General features: G+C 41.3%; 1 protein-coding gene across 1 annotated transcript in view; it reads left to right on the top strand.

Moving 5' to 3' along the window:
* ADGRL3 (adhesion G protein-coupled receptor L3) overlaps positions 1-17,854 on the top strand; it is a 413,903-nt gene that overhangs the window by 273,530 nt on the left and 122,519 nt on the right. The window contains exon 7 of the mRNA XM_031048551.2: positions 1,620-1,700. Coding sequence (XP_030904411.2) covers positions 1,620-1,700 — 81 coding nt within the window. The remainder of the gene's footprint in view (positions 1-1,619; positions 1,701-17,854) is intronic.

The following is a 17,854-nucleotide window of genomic DNA, read 5'->3' as shown; positions in this document are numbered from 1 at the left end:
CAGTTTGAAATACAGGTAATTGCACTCAAATGTAAGAAAAAGTTGTTTATTTGTTTGTTTGTTTCCTGTGCGAGTGGCCAAGCACCAGTACAGGCTGCCAAGAGAGGTTGTAGAGTCTCTATGCATGGTGATACTAAAAATCAGACTGGATGGATGCCATAGGCTCTTGTTGCCCTTGGGGTGGACTGGGTGATTACCAAAGTTCCGTGCAAACCTCAGCTATTTTGCAGTTCAGTGGTATTTTTGATACAGCTTGTCTTATGGTTATAAGGCACTGATCCTGCACATTGAGCAGCTTGAAGTGAGAGCTGACCATCTGTCTGTTTCTACTGTAGAACTGGGCAGCTATTAAATGATGACCTGTACTCACTAATGACATCAAATGGTTTTTTAACATGTAAAAGAGAAGGAGAATGCACTGTAACTCATTATTAGCTATGGGTTCGCCTGAAGCAGATTTTCCATGTTAAAGCACTTAGAAGCAAATACAGAATTTATGATGTGTTGGTAGATTTTAAATTTGAATAACGTCCAGTTGTTGTAATGGCTAATAATGTAAATTATCTGAGTCAGCCTCAGAGTAAAGCAGTAAATATATCCTGCCTAGACACACTTCTTTTTCCCCTTTTCCATTAATATTTCATCCCCCTGAAGAGATGTTTTCAATGTATTATGTGCACCGGCATACTGCACTCGTGCTATTCCTGGGTGTCATTTACAAAGAAGCCTGAAGACTGTACCGCTGCTCTGCTGCCTTGACGCTAGCTTTGAAATTGCTTGGAGCAACAACAGCAAGTGTCAACAGGGAGCCGTATTAATTATTTGGAATGTGTCTCATAAGAGGAATCAACCGCTTTTATTGCAGCACGAATATTACTTGAAACGGGAAGGTTACTCTAACTGTTATCATAATCTATGTGTCATTAACTTTCTGTGTTTAGAAAAAGAGATTAACAGCCTTGTAAATTGTTACAGTAAATAGATGAATTATAACAACATGTTTTTATTATAAAGAAAAAGTTATTTATAAGTTTATAAGTTTCTTAATATAGTTACCTCTAAATTACTGGAGAAGAATTAAGTCTTTAGCAACTGGGAAACTACATGGTGGTTTTGTGAACCAAAAAGCTTCCACCCAGGTGAAAGCAATGCCAAGCTCTGCAAACTGATATCTGTGTCTTCTGCAGGTGGGAAAAACAGATGATTTGTACTTTATACCATGCTTCCTTCAAAAATTGCTGTGACACAGAAATGATTGCTTCCCTCTTAGAGTGAGATTAACAGATTGAATGATCTTGTGTGAAATTGGTTGTCTTCTGTAGCATATGGCCTTTTGAGAGAACATCATGCAAAATATATGTGGTAGTTGTAAAGGAGGTATAACTAAAGGTCATCATAGTACCCATGTCCTCCATGGAAGTAACAAAAGAAATGGAAATGTTTTCAACCTTTCATCAGGGGTCTTCAAAATGGAAGTTCATTGTGAAAAGTACATAACCAAACAAAAAAATTTGCAAATCTGTTTTGAATCCAGTGCCATTGAAATCCTTTATGTTTCATTATAGCCCTGATAGATCTCGGTAGGAAACAGTGGAACTAAAACACTTATTTGTCCACAGGGCAGGCTCACCATGGGCAAGTCTCCTACATTGCCCCACCAATCCACCTCGATTCGGATCTGGAGAGGCCGCCATCCAAGGGTGAGTCTCCATGCACATGCATTGCAAAAACCTGCCATAAGCATGAGTGTACCTCACTTGTTCATAGAGCCTCCATGGTAAAGTTATCACCCTCCATCCAGGGACACTCTCAGGAGCAAGTTATTTCCTGCAAGAAGAATATATGAGAGATGACTGTCTCATGTGCCCCATGACATAGCTTTGAACATATCAGCTTATTTGCAAGCTATTTTGCTGTTCACATTACTTCTGGACAGACAGGTATACCTTTGGACCTGCCCTCTGCCTTCCTCTTTTCCTTCCTAATGACAGTGCACAGGCACAGGGGACTGGTGGCAGGAGAACTAAAAACTCAAACTAAACCAACCAAGCAAACAAATGAAAAACAGCAACAAACACGAGTGATGCACAGTACAGTTGCTCACCACCCACTGATACTCAGATTCCCCGAGCAGGGATCAGTCCCTTCCAGGTAACTCCCTCTAGTTTATATACTGAGCATCATGTGCTGTGGTATGAAATACCTCTTTGGATAGTTTGGATCAGGTGTCCTGTATTTCCCCTGTTCTTGTGCGCCTCCTCACTGTCAGAGTATGGGAAACTGAAAGGTGCTTCATCAGGGTAAGTGCTACTGGGCAACAGCTAAAACATCAGTGGGTTATCAGCATTATTCTCAGACTAAAGCCAAAATGAAGCACTGCACCAGCTACTAGGAAGAGAAATAACTCTATCCCAGCTGAAACCAGCACATCTTTTTAGTGGTTATTGTCATTCTGCCCTAACATTATAAGGCTGCAAGAATGTTTTTGTGTGCACATGTTTCTCTAAGTGTTCATGATTGAAAAATGCAGCATGTTAATGCAAGATTAATCAGGATAGGCACTGTCATTATGTAACATGAAGAAAGCTGTTTTCCAAATCTCACTTCTTTATCCCTCTTTTACATTCTGGGAGACCAAAACCTTTGTGTTGATGAATTGCAGCTGCAACTGTAAACCCTGCTCCTCCAAATAGCCCAAGGGCTTTGTGGGCTAATTGAAAGCATACAGTTAATGTTTTTGGCATGAAAGACTCCCTTAGTTCTGAGTGAGCTTTTTCACCAGCATCGATGTGGATGCTCTAGATCTGTACCTTGATTGAGTAAACATTTACTGGGTTTTTTCCCTTTGTAAGCATGAATGTATTTTCTTAGCTGATGCAGGAACAAAAACTAAGGAATTGACTTGTTCAGAAGCAGCCTTAACACTATTATTCCTTGAAGATTCCCCTTGCATCTCTGCAAGGTGGAACCAGGTGTTGGGTGGTGGAGATTCAGTGTGAGGATGCTGGATTAACAGTCATCTCTCCAAATCTGGTCTTGTTGTGAGTCAGGCTGGTCACAACCAATCTCCTGACAGTCCACAGCCTCCATTCAGCTTCTTTTAGACCACTTAATAACTTCCAGTTCTGTAGTAGAGTTTACTACCTTGCTTTCTTAGCAGAACACTCCATTAAGACATAGACAGTTATGACTTCCAGGACCTTCTTGCTCAAGTTTGTCTTTGATGTTGGATGTGATGATTCAGAGCTTATTTAGAATAGGTAAATCTTTGCTGTGGGATCTGGAACCAGGCAATGGAAGACTCAAGGATGGTGGAACAGCAGCAGCCAAGAAAGCTGTGCCTTGCTGTCTCCAAGATAAAAGAGCCATTGCATGAGTGCATAGCTACGTCTGCAAGATGAATGGTGCTGACACCAGAAGTAGGGCGAAGTGGGTCACGCAGAACAGTTACAGCATGTGCAGAGAAGGTAAAATGGAATTTATCCAATATAAGCTGCTACATTAACTGCTTCCACCAGGGCCTTCACCTCCCCATGAGGATTCTTAAAGAAAGGGCTGCTTGGAGTGGAAGGACTGATATTACTGCTGCTACGTGCTGGTAAAAGGACTCAAATCCTCTTGTGTACCTTAATAGGAGAAGGCCAGGGAGGCAGTCAGCTCTGAAGGCATCAATCTATCAGGTGGTGACTAGGGGGTGTTAAAAATGTATTAATTGTTACTGTCTTCTGGGGAAAGAGCAAGTGTTTCCTCCAGCTCTGAGAGCTGGCACGTGTAGCAATACTTCTGCATCTGCTGCCTCATTTCCAACCTCAGTGCCCAAAATCCATTGGAATGTTGTAATAATTATGAGTGTTTTCTTTTTCTTTCCTAAGTCTGTGAGGGTGATGAAGGGTTTGTCTGCATTTTCTGACACCTTACGACATGCTCAGGTCATGTTCCAAGCTTTATCCCATAACCACAAGAGCTGTTTTAAGCAAAGGAGGCAAAATCATCTCTGTCCTGAAGCTCTCGTTGATTCTTCACATTTCCAACAGCTGGAACTCTAAAAAAAGAGCAGCATTATGACAGTCATCATGCATCACTAATGCTTTTGGCTGTTGCTTTGATGCTCTTCATTTCCCTTCTGCATCACCCCTTACAGAGAGATGAGCACCAGATGCAGGTCAATGTTGCAGTTGAAGTGGCAAGAAAAAGAAGGCACCATATAATTTTAATTGTAGTAAATGGAAATAGAGCCAGGGTAGGATTCACAGTCCTCTCTCCAAATCTGGTCTTGTCGTGAGCCAGGTTGGTCACATACAATCTCGTGGCAGTCCGCGACCTCCATTCACCTTCCTCTAAGCCACTTGAAAACCTGGGATATAAAAGGGGTAAGGATATGAAAGCATCTTTCCTTCCCGGATTATCAAAAACCGGTGCAGCTTTAGTGCTCCTGTGGGTCTGTGCAGTTGCAATGCCCAGCTGGCAGATTTACTTGTAACTGCCTCTTCCTTCTCCTTTTTAAAAATTTTATCACTGGTGACATTTACACACATCGTTTATGCATGCAGGGCATTTTTACCTGCTTTGCAGAGCCCTGACGCTGGTAGTGAAGAGAGTATAAACCTCAGTAGTTTGCTAGTACATTAGTGTCATCATGCATTACGGGGTAATTACTCTGAACCACTGCTCTGTACAGTAATGCAATAATGACACTGTAAATCACTTAATAGAAATGAGGCCCTGAATCAGCATTTTTTATCAAGACACTTCTTATTCCCCAGTCCCTTTTTAATTTGAGGGTGTTTTAAAATTAGTTCCATATATGAAGCACTGTTAACCATTATTTTTACACCTCCTCTCAGTCTAACAATCTGGATGTGACTACATGATTTTTATGCAACTGTTTACACCATCTGCATGCAAAATAATTGCAGGGGTAGCTGAGACCTCAAGTGGTGATCTCATAGACTGAAGATTAAACCTGTGTTTAAAAATGACAGTGGTTACTGACAATAGCAAGGAGTTTTATAGAAGAGGGAAATGCTGATACTCTTGCTTAGAAAGGGATTTTATGGAATTATCATACAAAGCAATAAATTAAATTTAACGTTTGGACTCAGATTCTGCCAGGTACTAAACCATAGCAAATAAGTGAATTAAACTCACTGAATCCACACACTAAAACTATTTATAAAGCTTTATAGAATCAGATTTCAGCATATATGAGGAATCATGCTGAACATGAAATATATACCTAGTGTTTAAAGCTAGACAGTCTGAGGAGCTCTCCTCTCATGTTGAGCTACCTATTTGCAAAGGTTTCCTTCAAAATGGAAGCTCAAGGATTAGCTGTCTTGGAGATTGATATGCTTGAAGTCAGTGCATTTCCAAAACATGAATTGACAAGCAAAGCCATGTATTGTTCCCCAGTTCTAGAAGTAAATAGTAAAGGAGGGATGGAATTTCTCACCCTTATGTGCAGATTTCTGTAAACAGGGGGTTATTTTGGCCCCAGTTAAGGCACTGTGGAGTTTTTCTCCTGTTAGTTGCAATTGTGATCTTCAGCTTCCATAGACACAGAATCTCTCCCTACCCCTTGGGCAGTATATCAGGGAGATAGACAGAGGTCTTTATGGATTTTCCCCCTTTCTTCTCCAGCTCAGTGGTATGTCCCTTTGTGCTTTCTTCAGTCAAAAGCTAGATCCATTCTGCAATTTTTCTCTCTCCTTGCATTTGCAGCGTCTGAAGGAGAACTGTTCCTGAACGTTAGAAAGACTGTGAAATCTTTTTACCAGAAATAGAGCAGCAGTTTGGATGCACACATTCTGGGTCTTTTTATTTTTTCGTTCTCCCAGAGGTCCCAGAGAGGGTTGATGGCTTTGCAGATGACGATGTGGGAGGATCTGACAGCTGGGCTCATTACACAGCCCCAGTCCTCCTTCCCAGGTCCAGAGAAAGGAGAGCACTGGGCAATGAGGCCCAATGGCACTCCTTGCCTTAATTCAAACTGACACACAGGGACATGCATCCCATGCTTGCCAGGCCCTGGAGACTCCAGCTCTCTTGTCTCTCCCTCCCTTGGCCCAGTTCTACAAGAGAGGTGCTGTTGAGGAGCTCCTGCTCTGGACTCATGCTGACTAGGAACCTCCTCTTTCCAGGCTTTTTCATTTTTCTGCTTTAGTTCACCTGGGAAAGCCATTCCCTCAGCTCAAGAGTCCTTTACAGTGTCCTTTTGCTTCTCTCTGAAATCCTGTTTTTATTCATCCTGCTCCTTCCTTTTAATGTTAGTTACATCTATATAGTTCCAGCTTCTTATGGCAAAATTATTTTCCAGACAACCTTTGGACAGGAGAGTCCAGAGGAGTGGCCAGTTCAGTGTCTCTGAACCAAGAAAGAACCATGCACTGGAGGCTGGTTGGGGTCCCCCATGCTCAGGAACCCTTTTTCGTTTTTCTCTATGCAGCATTGGGGTGCAATGTAGTGTTTGTCTCTTCCTTGGTTGTGTACAGGTTTTTCTTCTTTGCTTTTGCTCAGCCTTTTCTCCAAGTGTGACTGCTCTCAGAGACTCCCTTTCACGACTGCACTGAGCCCACCAGATGATTTCACTCCCTCTGCCATGAGGTATGAGTGCTCATTGCAGCAAGCCAGCAACGCACACACACCATTTTCTCATCCCACGTGGCAAGCACAGTATATGAGGCACACAGGCAAATGATGTTGTACCGGTTGGGTGAAAGATGGGTATTCAACATACATGCACAGTCAATAGAAAGGTTGTCCAATGACTACAAGTTTCATGTGCACTGTGAATTTTCAGCTGTCCTGTTCTGAAAAGGTCTGTACAGATTTCTTTGTTGGGTCACTTTGCTGTTCTTTTTCCATCTGAACTCTGTTTTCTGTTATGATGGGCAGATTCATCTCAAGCCCTAGTTTTCAGGCCTGAGATAAGTCTTCCAACAGCTCAATGTAGTGACAGGTTGAGTTTTGAGCAGTGTGGTAGATGTGGATGCAGAAATATATTGCCATCTATGGAGCTTGTTTGGGTTGTAAAGATGGTGGAGGGGTGAGCTCTGATATAAGCATGTGATGCAGCAGCTTTGAACATTGGCCATGCTCTGTATTTATTAATTTCTCATTAGGAATCATGGGCTTTGATAACTAGTATCATAACTAAAGTAGCCAGAGCTCCTAGAAATCTTGCAGCCAGCCTGCAGTCCTCCCGTTTGCTGGTTATCATCAGCAAGGTACCATTTGGTGTCCTGTAGCTACCCATAGGCAGAAAGAGTTAATTGCATTCCATTTGCTGTTTTCTTTTTTACTATGGTGTTGAACTGTTGCTCTTATTTCTTTGGAATGTGTGTTTTTGTTGCAGAGGGGCACCTTGGGGCATTGCTGTTTATTTATAAGATAACAGTGCTTGCTCTAGCAGAAAGCTGGAGCTAAGAGTCTTTCAAGAAGGAGTGCTAATCCTGTATGCTGGTGGGAACTGTTCAAAGTATTTAAACTTGGAAATATTTAAGGATTTGGGGAGAAGGGCATGACACAACACAGCCTGAACATTGTTTAACACCTTTCCTATTATTCTAATCGCCTAAAACCAAGCCAAGCCACTTTTTAACTGGCTTTTTTTAACAGCTAGCTGGGGCCTTGTAAAGGAGTTTTGCTGTGGGAGATCATCATGAACTGATTTAAAGATACCTTGAAATGTTATTCTTTGTAGTCTGTCTGAAGCAGTCATACAACCTGATAAGCTTAAAATGGACATAGACATCCACCTAGAAGATTCTTTTGACAGTGGGTTTCATTTTCCGCTGCGCTGTCTTGTGCTACTTGCCATCAGTGGTGGAAGTTTTCACCCACCTGACAGTGACAACAGCTGGAAAGCAGAGTCAGCTATGGTGGGAGCACCCTCAAGCATCACTAATCTAAACTGAATGTCCTATTACCAGCTTGAAAAAAAAGCTGCTGAACCAATTCAGTGTGGAAAAAAGAGCACAGTGCTGAATACAGCTTGAGACCCTTCTCAAACTCTCTTTTTTTCCCTCTTTTCTGCCAGACTAATTTTTGGCTACACTTCTTTTTCTGAAATATTTATAGGGCAAATAACTGTTTTAAATGAGCAGATGGGGGAGACATAAGACAAGCTGTTAAATTAATAAACATGTGTGGTGCTTTATCAGTAAGGGAGCCCATTTTGGCATTTCTTCTGGATGATTTGTATGGCCTATCACCATTGCACCTGGTGCAGGGACAAGAAATGGGCACTTAATAACCAAACAATGTGCAAACTCCTTCCATTATAACTTCATTATGTCAGATATAATCGTCTATAACTAGATGTCAAATACATAATTTATGTCCAGCTCCCCTGTGGAATAGTGGCCATATGAATGAATGGCCCCATTAATGGGAAGAAGCTTTTACTGTAACTTTTTCCCCTCCTGGTACATGGTCCATTTTGTCATCTGGTGTTAATTCTGGATTATTTCAGGGCTGCAGAAAAATTCCCGTTACATTTATATTTGTGTAATGGGAGAAGATGGCAAATAAATCATAGGAGAGATCAAATTTCAGGTCTACTGATTTCCTAAGATATATTCTTGTTTAAAAGTGAGTAGGATTGGTCTGCAGTGTTTTGATTGAGGGCATAACCTGTCTTAACTTTACCTGTTAGAGACATTAAAAAGGCTTATGATATGAGGTAACACTTCCTGTTAGAGCCCCCTGCCACAGCTGAAGAGCTTAGCCCTTGGAAAGTCTTTATCTGCTACTACAGCCATGCTGCTTTCATCCTTTGCTGTATGTTGCATCTTCTCTTGTATTACATCCTATGGTGCCAATTTATAGAAGTGCTCTATGATATATGTGATGAAGTGTGTCATCATCACCTGAAAGGATCGAGGATAGGACAATGGTGTTTTTCTTTGGAAATGTGTGTTAGAGCAGGACATAGGATCCCAGTTGTTCTATACAGAGTCTGTGGGGATTCACAAATGAAATAAGGACAAATTCAAAAGATCAGGTTGGTGTTTGTCTGTTTAAAAAATGCCTTTTATACACTTTTATTATTTAATATTTTTTTTAATATATGGCCTTCTTTTGGGGTTAAAACCTGGTAGAGAAGTAGATAGTCTAAATTTGGGAAGATGATTTATTAGTAATATACATAGGAAGCCACCTCTGATATTGCACTATTGGTATATTATTGGTATATTGTTACTTAATGAGAAAACCTATTTTATTCTATTGTAACTACGGGGGGAATATTTGTTTTATTCTTCCATAGGTATAAATCTGGATGAAAAATTATCCAGCTGATACCATTTATAATGTTTCTTATGCCAGTACCAAAGTTTTTGAGGCTAGAGAATGAATGGTATGTTTGTCCAACAAAATATTTAAGTTTAATAGACTTTTGATTTGGCTTTTTAAGTGGCATGTATGCTAAAGTATTTGCAGTGGTGGAATATCATGTTACAGCTATAGCATCTTCTCCTGGAAAATATTTTTGTAATTCTTTAATTCTTTTCATTCTTGTTATCTTTTACTGTGTGTATGTTGCATCTGAAGAAAGTAGATCAACATTAAGAAAGAAATGTAAGTTGCGGTTTAAGACAAGTTAGGAAAAGCAACTGATAGAGGCCTATGCTATTCAGTGGTGTAGTTTCACTGCCTTCCAATAGAATGTAGAAATACCTTACCAATGAGTGAGCTTAGTGTGCTCTCATTGAAGTTCATCAGACTCAAGCCATGCATCTCTAGAAAGGCAGGCAGCTCATTTCCCATACAAGCAAATAAGGTTAGGCTCAGACATACTGCTGTTGACAGCAGTGAGCAGAAGCGTTTTGTGTTCATTTGATGACTCTTCAGCTGTGCAGTGGGATTTTCTGTAGGTAGGCAGTTTTTTTTTTTTTGCAGCACTTGGCTTTTGGAATCATCTTGGATTGAATCAGAAATTGCTGGAAATGGGAGATTTCCACCAGTCAGTGGTGTGGTGCTTTCTAAAATGTTTGACTTTAGAGATTGCTTTAGCCCTTGAATTTCCTTAAGGTGGACTGTTGAATTTTGGTTCTTCCCTTTGTATGTTGTTACAGAGGAATTCTACTGATGTGATATAATCCATTCAGAGGGAAATTTATGCCCATGAATTAGGTACCTCACTCTTGAAAGATGCTTTTGGAAATTCCAACCTTAATAAATGCATACCAAACACTGATTTATAGATAAACATTATGGACCCCTGTTGCTAAGATTGTATCTTGGCTCCCTCATAAAAGGCATCATGATTTAAGTCTTTCAGCCAAGTAAATTTGGCTTGATAACTGGAATATTTGCTCCGAAAACAAGGATTGCTATCCTCTAGCTCCAAATATGTTTTTATTGCCTTCAGATTGGTTTGAAGAAGTTCATTCTCCTTGAAAACTCACAAGAAGCAGTATTTAAAAAACCTTGATTGCCTTTGAGAAGAGGTGTTAAGGTTGCTTAAATGTAATTATAAGGGTTAGCAAGAGAGCATGCATGAGGGTGCAACAGACATGGGCTGTTGGCCAGGGAGCTTTGAGGGATGGAGCATAGCAGCTGGTCTTGGGGTAAGGAGAAGACTTTGCCCTTACCCAGCTGAGGATGGTGTCCTTTTTGCAGATATGGTACACAGGAGGTGTTCCAGAGGGCTCTAGATAAAGAGTTAATTTGCAGCAAGTATATCACTTCTTTCATTGCAGCTGTTTGTTGGTTTTTTTTTTTTTTTTTTGGAGAAAATTGCTTGTGCTTTCTTCATTAAAGAAGGACCACAATTAAGGATGCTCTCATGGCAGTCTTAGGGACTTTAGATTGTCTCTAAGTCCCATTTTCATCTTTATTTCATTATGAGCACTGCTATGCACAGATGTGTGTGTGCTTGTCTGTATTATGCCCAGAAATTTAGTTGTCGACATGCAACAGAATAATGCTGTTACTGAGTAAACAATTACATTTCATTTTCTGGAATAAAAGGAAATGTGTGTCCATAAATCTTCTTCTAAATAATCTGTGGTGGAGAGTAAAAAGATGAGGATTCTAAAATCATGAAGGCCTTTCACAGCGGAATTGTGTGTGCTACTGAAGTGTAACAATCTTATTTATATTTTATTGTGCTTCTAGATCAAGTTGCATTATGGGCTGCATTTCCGTGACACTATATCTGTTGCTAAGGAAGAGGTACATTATGTTAATATTTTGTGATCATAACTATGCAAGCTGGGTTCTGTACATTGAAGAAGTTAAAGGTGGAAGGGGGAGTGAAGTTAATGCACCATTTTGATTAGGGTATCTGCAGATTGTCACTCATATTTAGAGGCAAAAAGTAAGCTTGAATTTTAGAAGAATTCACACAGAAAATGGGAGAAAACCAAACAAATGAAATAATTTGTTCACTGAACTTTAAAATTGTTTAGCAGTTCTGGAACCAGTGCTGCTAAGAGGGAGCCTGGCAGAAGCAAACTGAATGCTTTTACCAGACATATTCAGTGAGACATTTCTCAGCTTTCTCATGCCTTAATGTGTTTTGATAATTTAAACAGAGCATGCACCCTTAATTCCCATTTCCTGACCATTTCCAATGCTGGTGTCTATTATGTGATTTTGGTACATTCTGATTCATCTAAGCTGATTGACTAAGAGTTTACAATCAGGAAGTAGCCAGCACAATATATAAAGTAAAATGGCAACGTGCTTGGAGTCAAAGAAAAGGCCAGAGTCATGAGCAGGATATGTCCATGCTGGTTATTTAAAAAAATACGCTCTACAGACTGTATTGATTAGTATTTAAAAAATGTTTACACAACAAGTAAAATAAACAAAGAAGGATCTTGGCATTCCTCCTAAAGGAATGTTCTGAACTGAGTTTCCCCTTTCAAAACTGTTTTCTCATTAATACTGCTGCCAAGGCATGAAGCAGCCTTGAAGAGAGAGGACTGGATGGGTAGGAGTTCATCTCAATTCTGGCATGCATTGCTCCTAGCTGATTTTACCAGGTTGGTGTCCTCAGGAGTATCTAGGGTTATCATGGCCATGGCACATGAGAATAGGTAATTTTTGCCTCCTACTACCGTCTCTCCCATTTTCAAACATGCAGTATACCAGAGCTGGGTTTGCACCTGGATTGGTACAGTAAGAATTATCCCCTCTAATCTCAGCTTCTAAATCAGGGTGCAGAGAGCAAGCTGATGTCAATCTTGTTTGCCAGATCCCCAGCAAGCAGCATCTCTCAAGCAGGGCTGGGAAACCCATCAGGGGCTTGTCAGCATCCTAACCCTGTTACTGGTTGTTTAACATCAGCTTCAGTCTCTGACCTTGCCATGATGAGGAGAGACACCTTTTTTTCCTTCTGTATCTTCCCTCCTCATTTTCTGTTTTGCTCAAACCTTGTACAGTGGGTTCTTCGACCCTTAACAGGGCTTTAGGAAAGTTGATACTACATTTTCCTAGACAAGACTGTAATAATTTATGTTATACCTCATTGTGTGCACCTGATCATAAAATCCATTGAGAAGCTGAGGCCTGGGAAGTGTCACTCCCTTGGGCAAATTAAATATAGTGTGAGGGAAAGGAGTAGTTGGCCCTGGGAGGCAGTGAGTACTTCATACTTGAGGTGTGTGTTGTAAAGAGAAAATGGGAAGAGTGATGGGCTGCCAGGATGTAGACTGGGGATGAGGTCAATGGGATAGAAGTACCAGAAAATAAAGACAGCTTGCATGGTTTGTTCAAAGAGAATGGGCATAGCCACATGGTTTAGAAGAAGGCAAAATGAGATGGAAATGGTGGGAAGGGAAAAATGATGTTTTTAAACTATGCTTTTATGTAATGTATATAGAGATTTAAAATCCTTTAGCTTTGGACAGTTGAGACTTTCACTACCTCCAGGAACTGTGCATAGACTAATCACATAACATTTATATTCCTGGTTTCCTACCCCAGGCACCTGCTTGCTTCTTTCCAGCTTTTGCATCAAGTTGCTGCAATTTAACAGCAAAAATCCAGAGATTTCCTTCAGCATTATTAACCACTTGTAACCTGCCCTTTTGGGCAGTAGCACAGAGCTCAACCCAAATGTTGAGAACAGCCCAGTACGTTCATCCATTTTTTTAATCTGTGGAAGTCTCCTCAGCCTGGCCACCCCGATGCTAAGCTCCTGTTCTTTCCAGATCATCATAGCTGTACCTGCTGGCTTCCAAGGTCATAGGCAGGGATGTTCAAAGTCCTTGGCCTCTCCATAATCTACCCATAGTTTTAAAAAGTGTGTGCCCCCTTAAGTTTGTGCTTATCTTTAAAGCACATTGCTCTCCTACATTGTGTTTGGTTAAATAACTACAGCTTGGTGTAGATATTTTGCATATAAGCTGACAGGGTTGACATTGTGAGTATTTTGCAATCATTTGTTTAATTAGCTGAAGCTCTCTGGGGAGAAGTTTATGAAATGGCATACTCCCAAAGTCTAATTTAAATCTGGTTTGCCTTTTTCTTTTTTTTTTTTGATGGAGGGCTTGTAATGCAAAGCATTAAAAAAGGTACAAGCGAGTAGAAAGCAACAAAACCCCTTCTGTAACGGGCAGTGCCTCAGTAACAAACTTGCCAAAATGCAGAAAGGATATTACATTGGGTAAAATGACCTACAAGAGGGGAAATTGGAATTAAGTCTGTGCAGCTATCTTGTCTTTTTTCTTTTTTTATTTTTTTTATTACACTTCCCCTCTGTTTCCTTTTAGTTCAATGCTTAATTAAGCCTCTTCTTTGTTTGGAGGTTAATTCCTTTTCTAATCTACAGCTTTTTTTACAAAGGTGTTCATTACTGGAACGAACAAAGGCTGCTGACTAGAGAATGGCAGGTGCTGATCCTCATCTACTGGGAAGGGATTTTTTTGCTCACAGTGAAATCTCGAGGCCCTCCTTTCAGATGCAGGGCTGCTGTGTCAACTCTCCTCTGCTTTCAGTGAAATGGTTCCTCAGAGAGACCTGGAGTTTCTGCTGTAGCACTGGGACTGTGCTCACTTAATGCAATTGCTTAGAGCCATTCGTGCTCTGTAGACCCTTAAAACTCCCATCTGACTCTATACAGAGATCTCTGGTTTCTCTCTTGATACTTACCTACCTATTGAAATCACTGAGAAATTAAGATCCTAAATATTTAATGAGATCCGAATTGATCTTTGTGAGTCCCCATGAAGCAGTGAGCTCCTGCACATGTAGTCACAGTGCGCCCTCATCGCTGGAGGTAGGCTCTCCTACTTAACTGGCATAGTGATTCTTGGAGTACCTGAATTGCACGTGTTAATTGTATAGAAGTATTTATATTGCAATAAACTAGGATAGCAGTGTTAAATTTTGCTGCTGAGCTGCAGTATTGGGCAGCAGGCAGCATTTGATGGCACAGAAGCTGGCTCAGCTCAGGGTTGCCGGTCTGTCTCATTTGAATGTCGTTCTTGCCCTAGCAAATGGAAGTGAACACAAGAGCAAGAACTAAAACAGCTTTTGTGGAAAACCTAAAATAATGACATAGTGCACAAATAGTTAAATGAAAACCCCCTTACTCAGCATAATTCTGTTAGGAGCAATGGGGTGGGTCACATTTCCAGGCATTGCTCTTCCCATGTGGTCCTTCAGTGTCCCTTGGTATGGTATTAATGAAGGTTTACTCCTTCTAAACAATTGAAAATGTTAGGCATGACCTAGGAGCCATTTCTTGTTACCCAGAGGCCAGATTTTATTGTTGTTTCTTTGTTCTGGTTGTGTGGTTAGTCATTTCATGCATTCAGACCTATATCTATTTTCTGTAGAAAGGGATTTTTTAACTGTGGCACTCTCTAACTTGTGACTGTTTCTTTCACATACTATTCTTAGAAATGGCAAATGGTCTTTTTGGGTTTGTAGAAGCTGTAGGTTTGCAGGAAAATAGGTAGTTGTGGAGCTGGTCAGATATTACCAACACAGCATAATTCATGTTCAGGTATTTCTGAAATCAGTAACCAATACATGTCCTATCCTTTCCATGCAGAAAAGAAATGGGATTGTAATCTAAAATACTTTTGTTAGTTTTGCTCTCTGGACATCATTGTTGGTAACCTGTGCAAATGGATAAAACATTTTACACTTTCTGACTTTTTTTTTTCCCCAGCAGAATTGGCAAGATGAGAAATGGCACAAATGGCTCAAGGAGTATTGACTTTTGCAATCAGTAGCTAATGAAATTAGCATATTCCTTCTGTTCTGTTTGCACAGACGATTACAAATTACATCCAGAAAACATGTTCCCAGAGGTGTGTTTTGAGGTTTTAAAAGAACACTGGCATGGCAAGGAAGGAAAGAGTGTTAGCACAAAGCATTTTACCCCCATTTGTAGCTAGCTCAAAGCTACAAGTCTTGCAAAAATTCAATAGAAGAAAAATGTGTGAGGAAAGGAAACACAGGAAAAAGCAGAGCTGTGTGAAGAGCTACATAGTACAGATTGCATCCAGCAGTGCAAGAGGTTCTGGGAAACCTCTTGACCATATTATGTGAGTAGTGAGGATGGAGAAACAGAGGTGCATGCTGAGCAAGGTAGTTTCTCCTACCTCCCCCCAAAACCAAAACTGCATCTTTGAGCATTTCCAGACATAAAGCTTGCTTTTCTGAGGTGACTTTTTATCCAAAATGCTTTCTTAGTGCTTTAAGAGATAGTAGTGCTTGTCCCCCCTGCCTTGTCAGGTCAGCATGGTAGCATCCCTCTCAGGTAGGTTCAGTCCAAACAGTGAAGTGCCTGTGCTGCTGCAGGCACTGCTGTTTGAGACTCTGAGTGGACTTGAACAGTTGTACAGATTCACACCCAGCATGCCTGGAAAGGGCTCACCTTTAACTGGGTAGTACTAGGTCAAAAACACTTGTCAAACACCTGTCTCCTGATGGCTTTAGGGCATAGAGATCAATGAAAGATGAGGACAGGTTGCATCAACGAGTTTCAACTCTGGGTGTTTGGCCACTGCATCTTGTGAAGGGGCTGAGCTTTAGTTTCTGGCTACCTGGAAGCATTTGAAGTGCATTCACCACCTGGTATCTCCCTATTTCAAGGATGGCAGGATGAGGTAAGACAAAGCATCCATCTACAGCTTGCTAGAAAAGGCAGAGCAAAAAGGGCATCTAGTGAAGAGTCCAAGCTACAGTTACAGTCCTGTTATTTTCTCCAGCCAGATTCCATCAGGGATGTGGTGGTATTTCTAGACTGGTTTTCTGATTCACTCTTCCAGCCCAATCCCCAACATAAGCCCATGGAGAGCTTCATCCCAGAGGTGTTGACCACCCCTGGAGTGATGCCACCTGAGGGAGAGAGTGGTCTGTGAGCACCTCAGCCTCCAAGTTATTATTTGGATGTGTAGTAAAACCAGCTTCTGCCCCTAAATCCTCATATCCCCCATAGGATATATAAACCAGCATCTTTCAGATTCCAGTGCTAAAGAGGTATAAGTAATGAGCAGATTTATTGACCATAATTGCACTTGAATTAACTAGATGTCTGTGTAGTTGGTGGCTTCTGCAGCCTGACAACCCTCCTGCAGCACTGGAAACCTCATTGCTTTGCTTCACAACAGTTCCTATGCCAGGAAGCTTCAGAGGGCACAGCTCTCTTGGCACAACTCTAAAATAACTTGGCAAGTAAGCTCTGGAGGCTTAAACTCTTGCCCCAGCTGGGAAACATAATGATCTAGCTACCTGCACTCTTTGATCTTCCCTTTGTTCTCTGAGTTCCACAGACTTAGCATTTGTTCACACACACACCCCTCTCCATCTCCCGACACCCCCCCCCCCCCCCCCCCCCCCCCCCCCCCCCCCCCCCCCCCCCCCCCCCCCCCCCCCCCCCCAAAAAAAAAAAAAAAAAAAAAAGAAAAAAGAAAAAAAAAAAAAGAAAAAGAAAAACGATGCAGGCGTCCTCGGGGTGGTTGGGGTGGGAACAGAAGGGAAGAACAGGAAGAGGATGGGGAATACTCTCTGCAATTTGCATGCAGGGCTGAGGTGCAGCCTTGGCTCTGCTCTTTGTGTCCTCAGGGTGGTACTGCAGCTACTGCTTCCCCGCCCCTTGCCTGTTAGTGGGGAGGAGGAGGAACATCGTACATTTATTTTGCTGCCTAGAGGTTTGTTTTAACCTGCGTCCCTGTATTAAAATGGCACGGATGCATCTGCTCATGTGCTTTGTTTCCTGAAGCTGTGTCAGGGCTGTTGGGGTGAGTTGCAAAGGGGTTTTTTTGTGATCCTGTGCTGGATGAGGAGGGTCAGAGTCGGGGACTGCAAGTCACTGTCAGATCAGCAGGAATTTAGCAAAAATCTCTTCTGCCACTCGATTGCCACCTCCGGAGACAGGGAAGGACTCTGTGGGCACCTGGCCAAAAGGCACACAAGTAAAGAATAAAGAAAAAAAATATATGGGGACCTTTTGCTAGGTCCAAAGATACTAAGATTTTTAGGTGGTTTTTTTTTCCTCTTCTGATGTTCCCTTAAAGACTGATGGATGCAGTTTATCAGACATCTTTAGAGAAACTGTTATTACTGACTAGATAGTTGAGACATTTCTGTACAACACTTTTCAAAAGGCAAAGGAGCAAAAGCCCCAAGCAATGGTGAACCATAGCCATCCACTGCATAGCTACTGAGGCTGTAACCCTTGATGCTTCTTTTAGCCAGGTTTCTTCCCAAAGTATGGTATTACAGGAAAAAAAAATAATCACACTGTAGGATTTCAGCTGTTGCGTAAGGGAGTATAGTACATGATAATTAAAATTATAAGTATAGCTAAAACTTGCAGAATTTTACAGTGCAGAGACTATAATGTGCTACAGGGCATCCATCTTCAGTAGGAGGAGTTAAAATCTGT

Source organism: Melopsittacus undulatus, chromosome 7 (genome assembly GCF_012275295.1).
Source record: "Melopsittacus undulatus isolate bMelUnd1 chromosome 7, bMelUnd1.mat.Z, whole genome shotgun sequence".
Classification (NCBI taxonomy): domain Eukaryota; kingdom Metazoa; phylum Chordata; class Aves; order Psittaciformes; family Psittaculidae; genus Melopsittacus; species Melopsittacus undulatus.
Note: the sequence above shows the minus strand (reverse complement) of the source record. Positions and strands in the feature narration are given on the sequence as shown.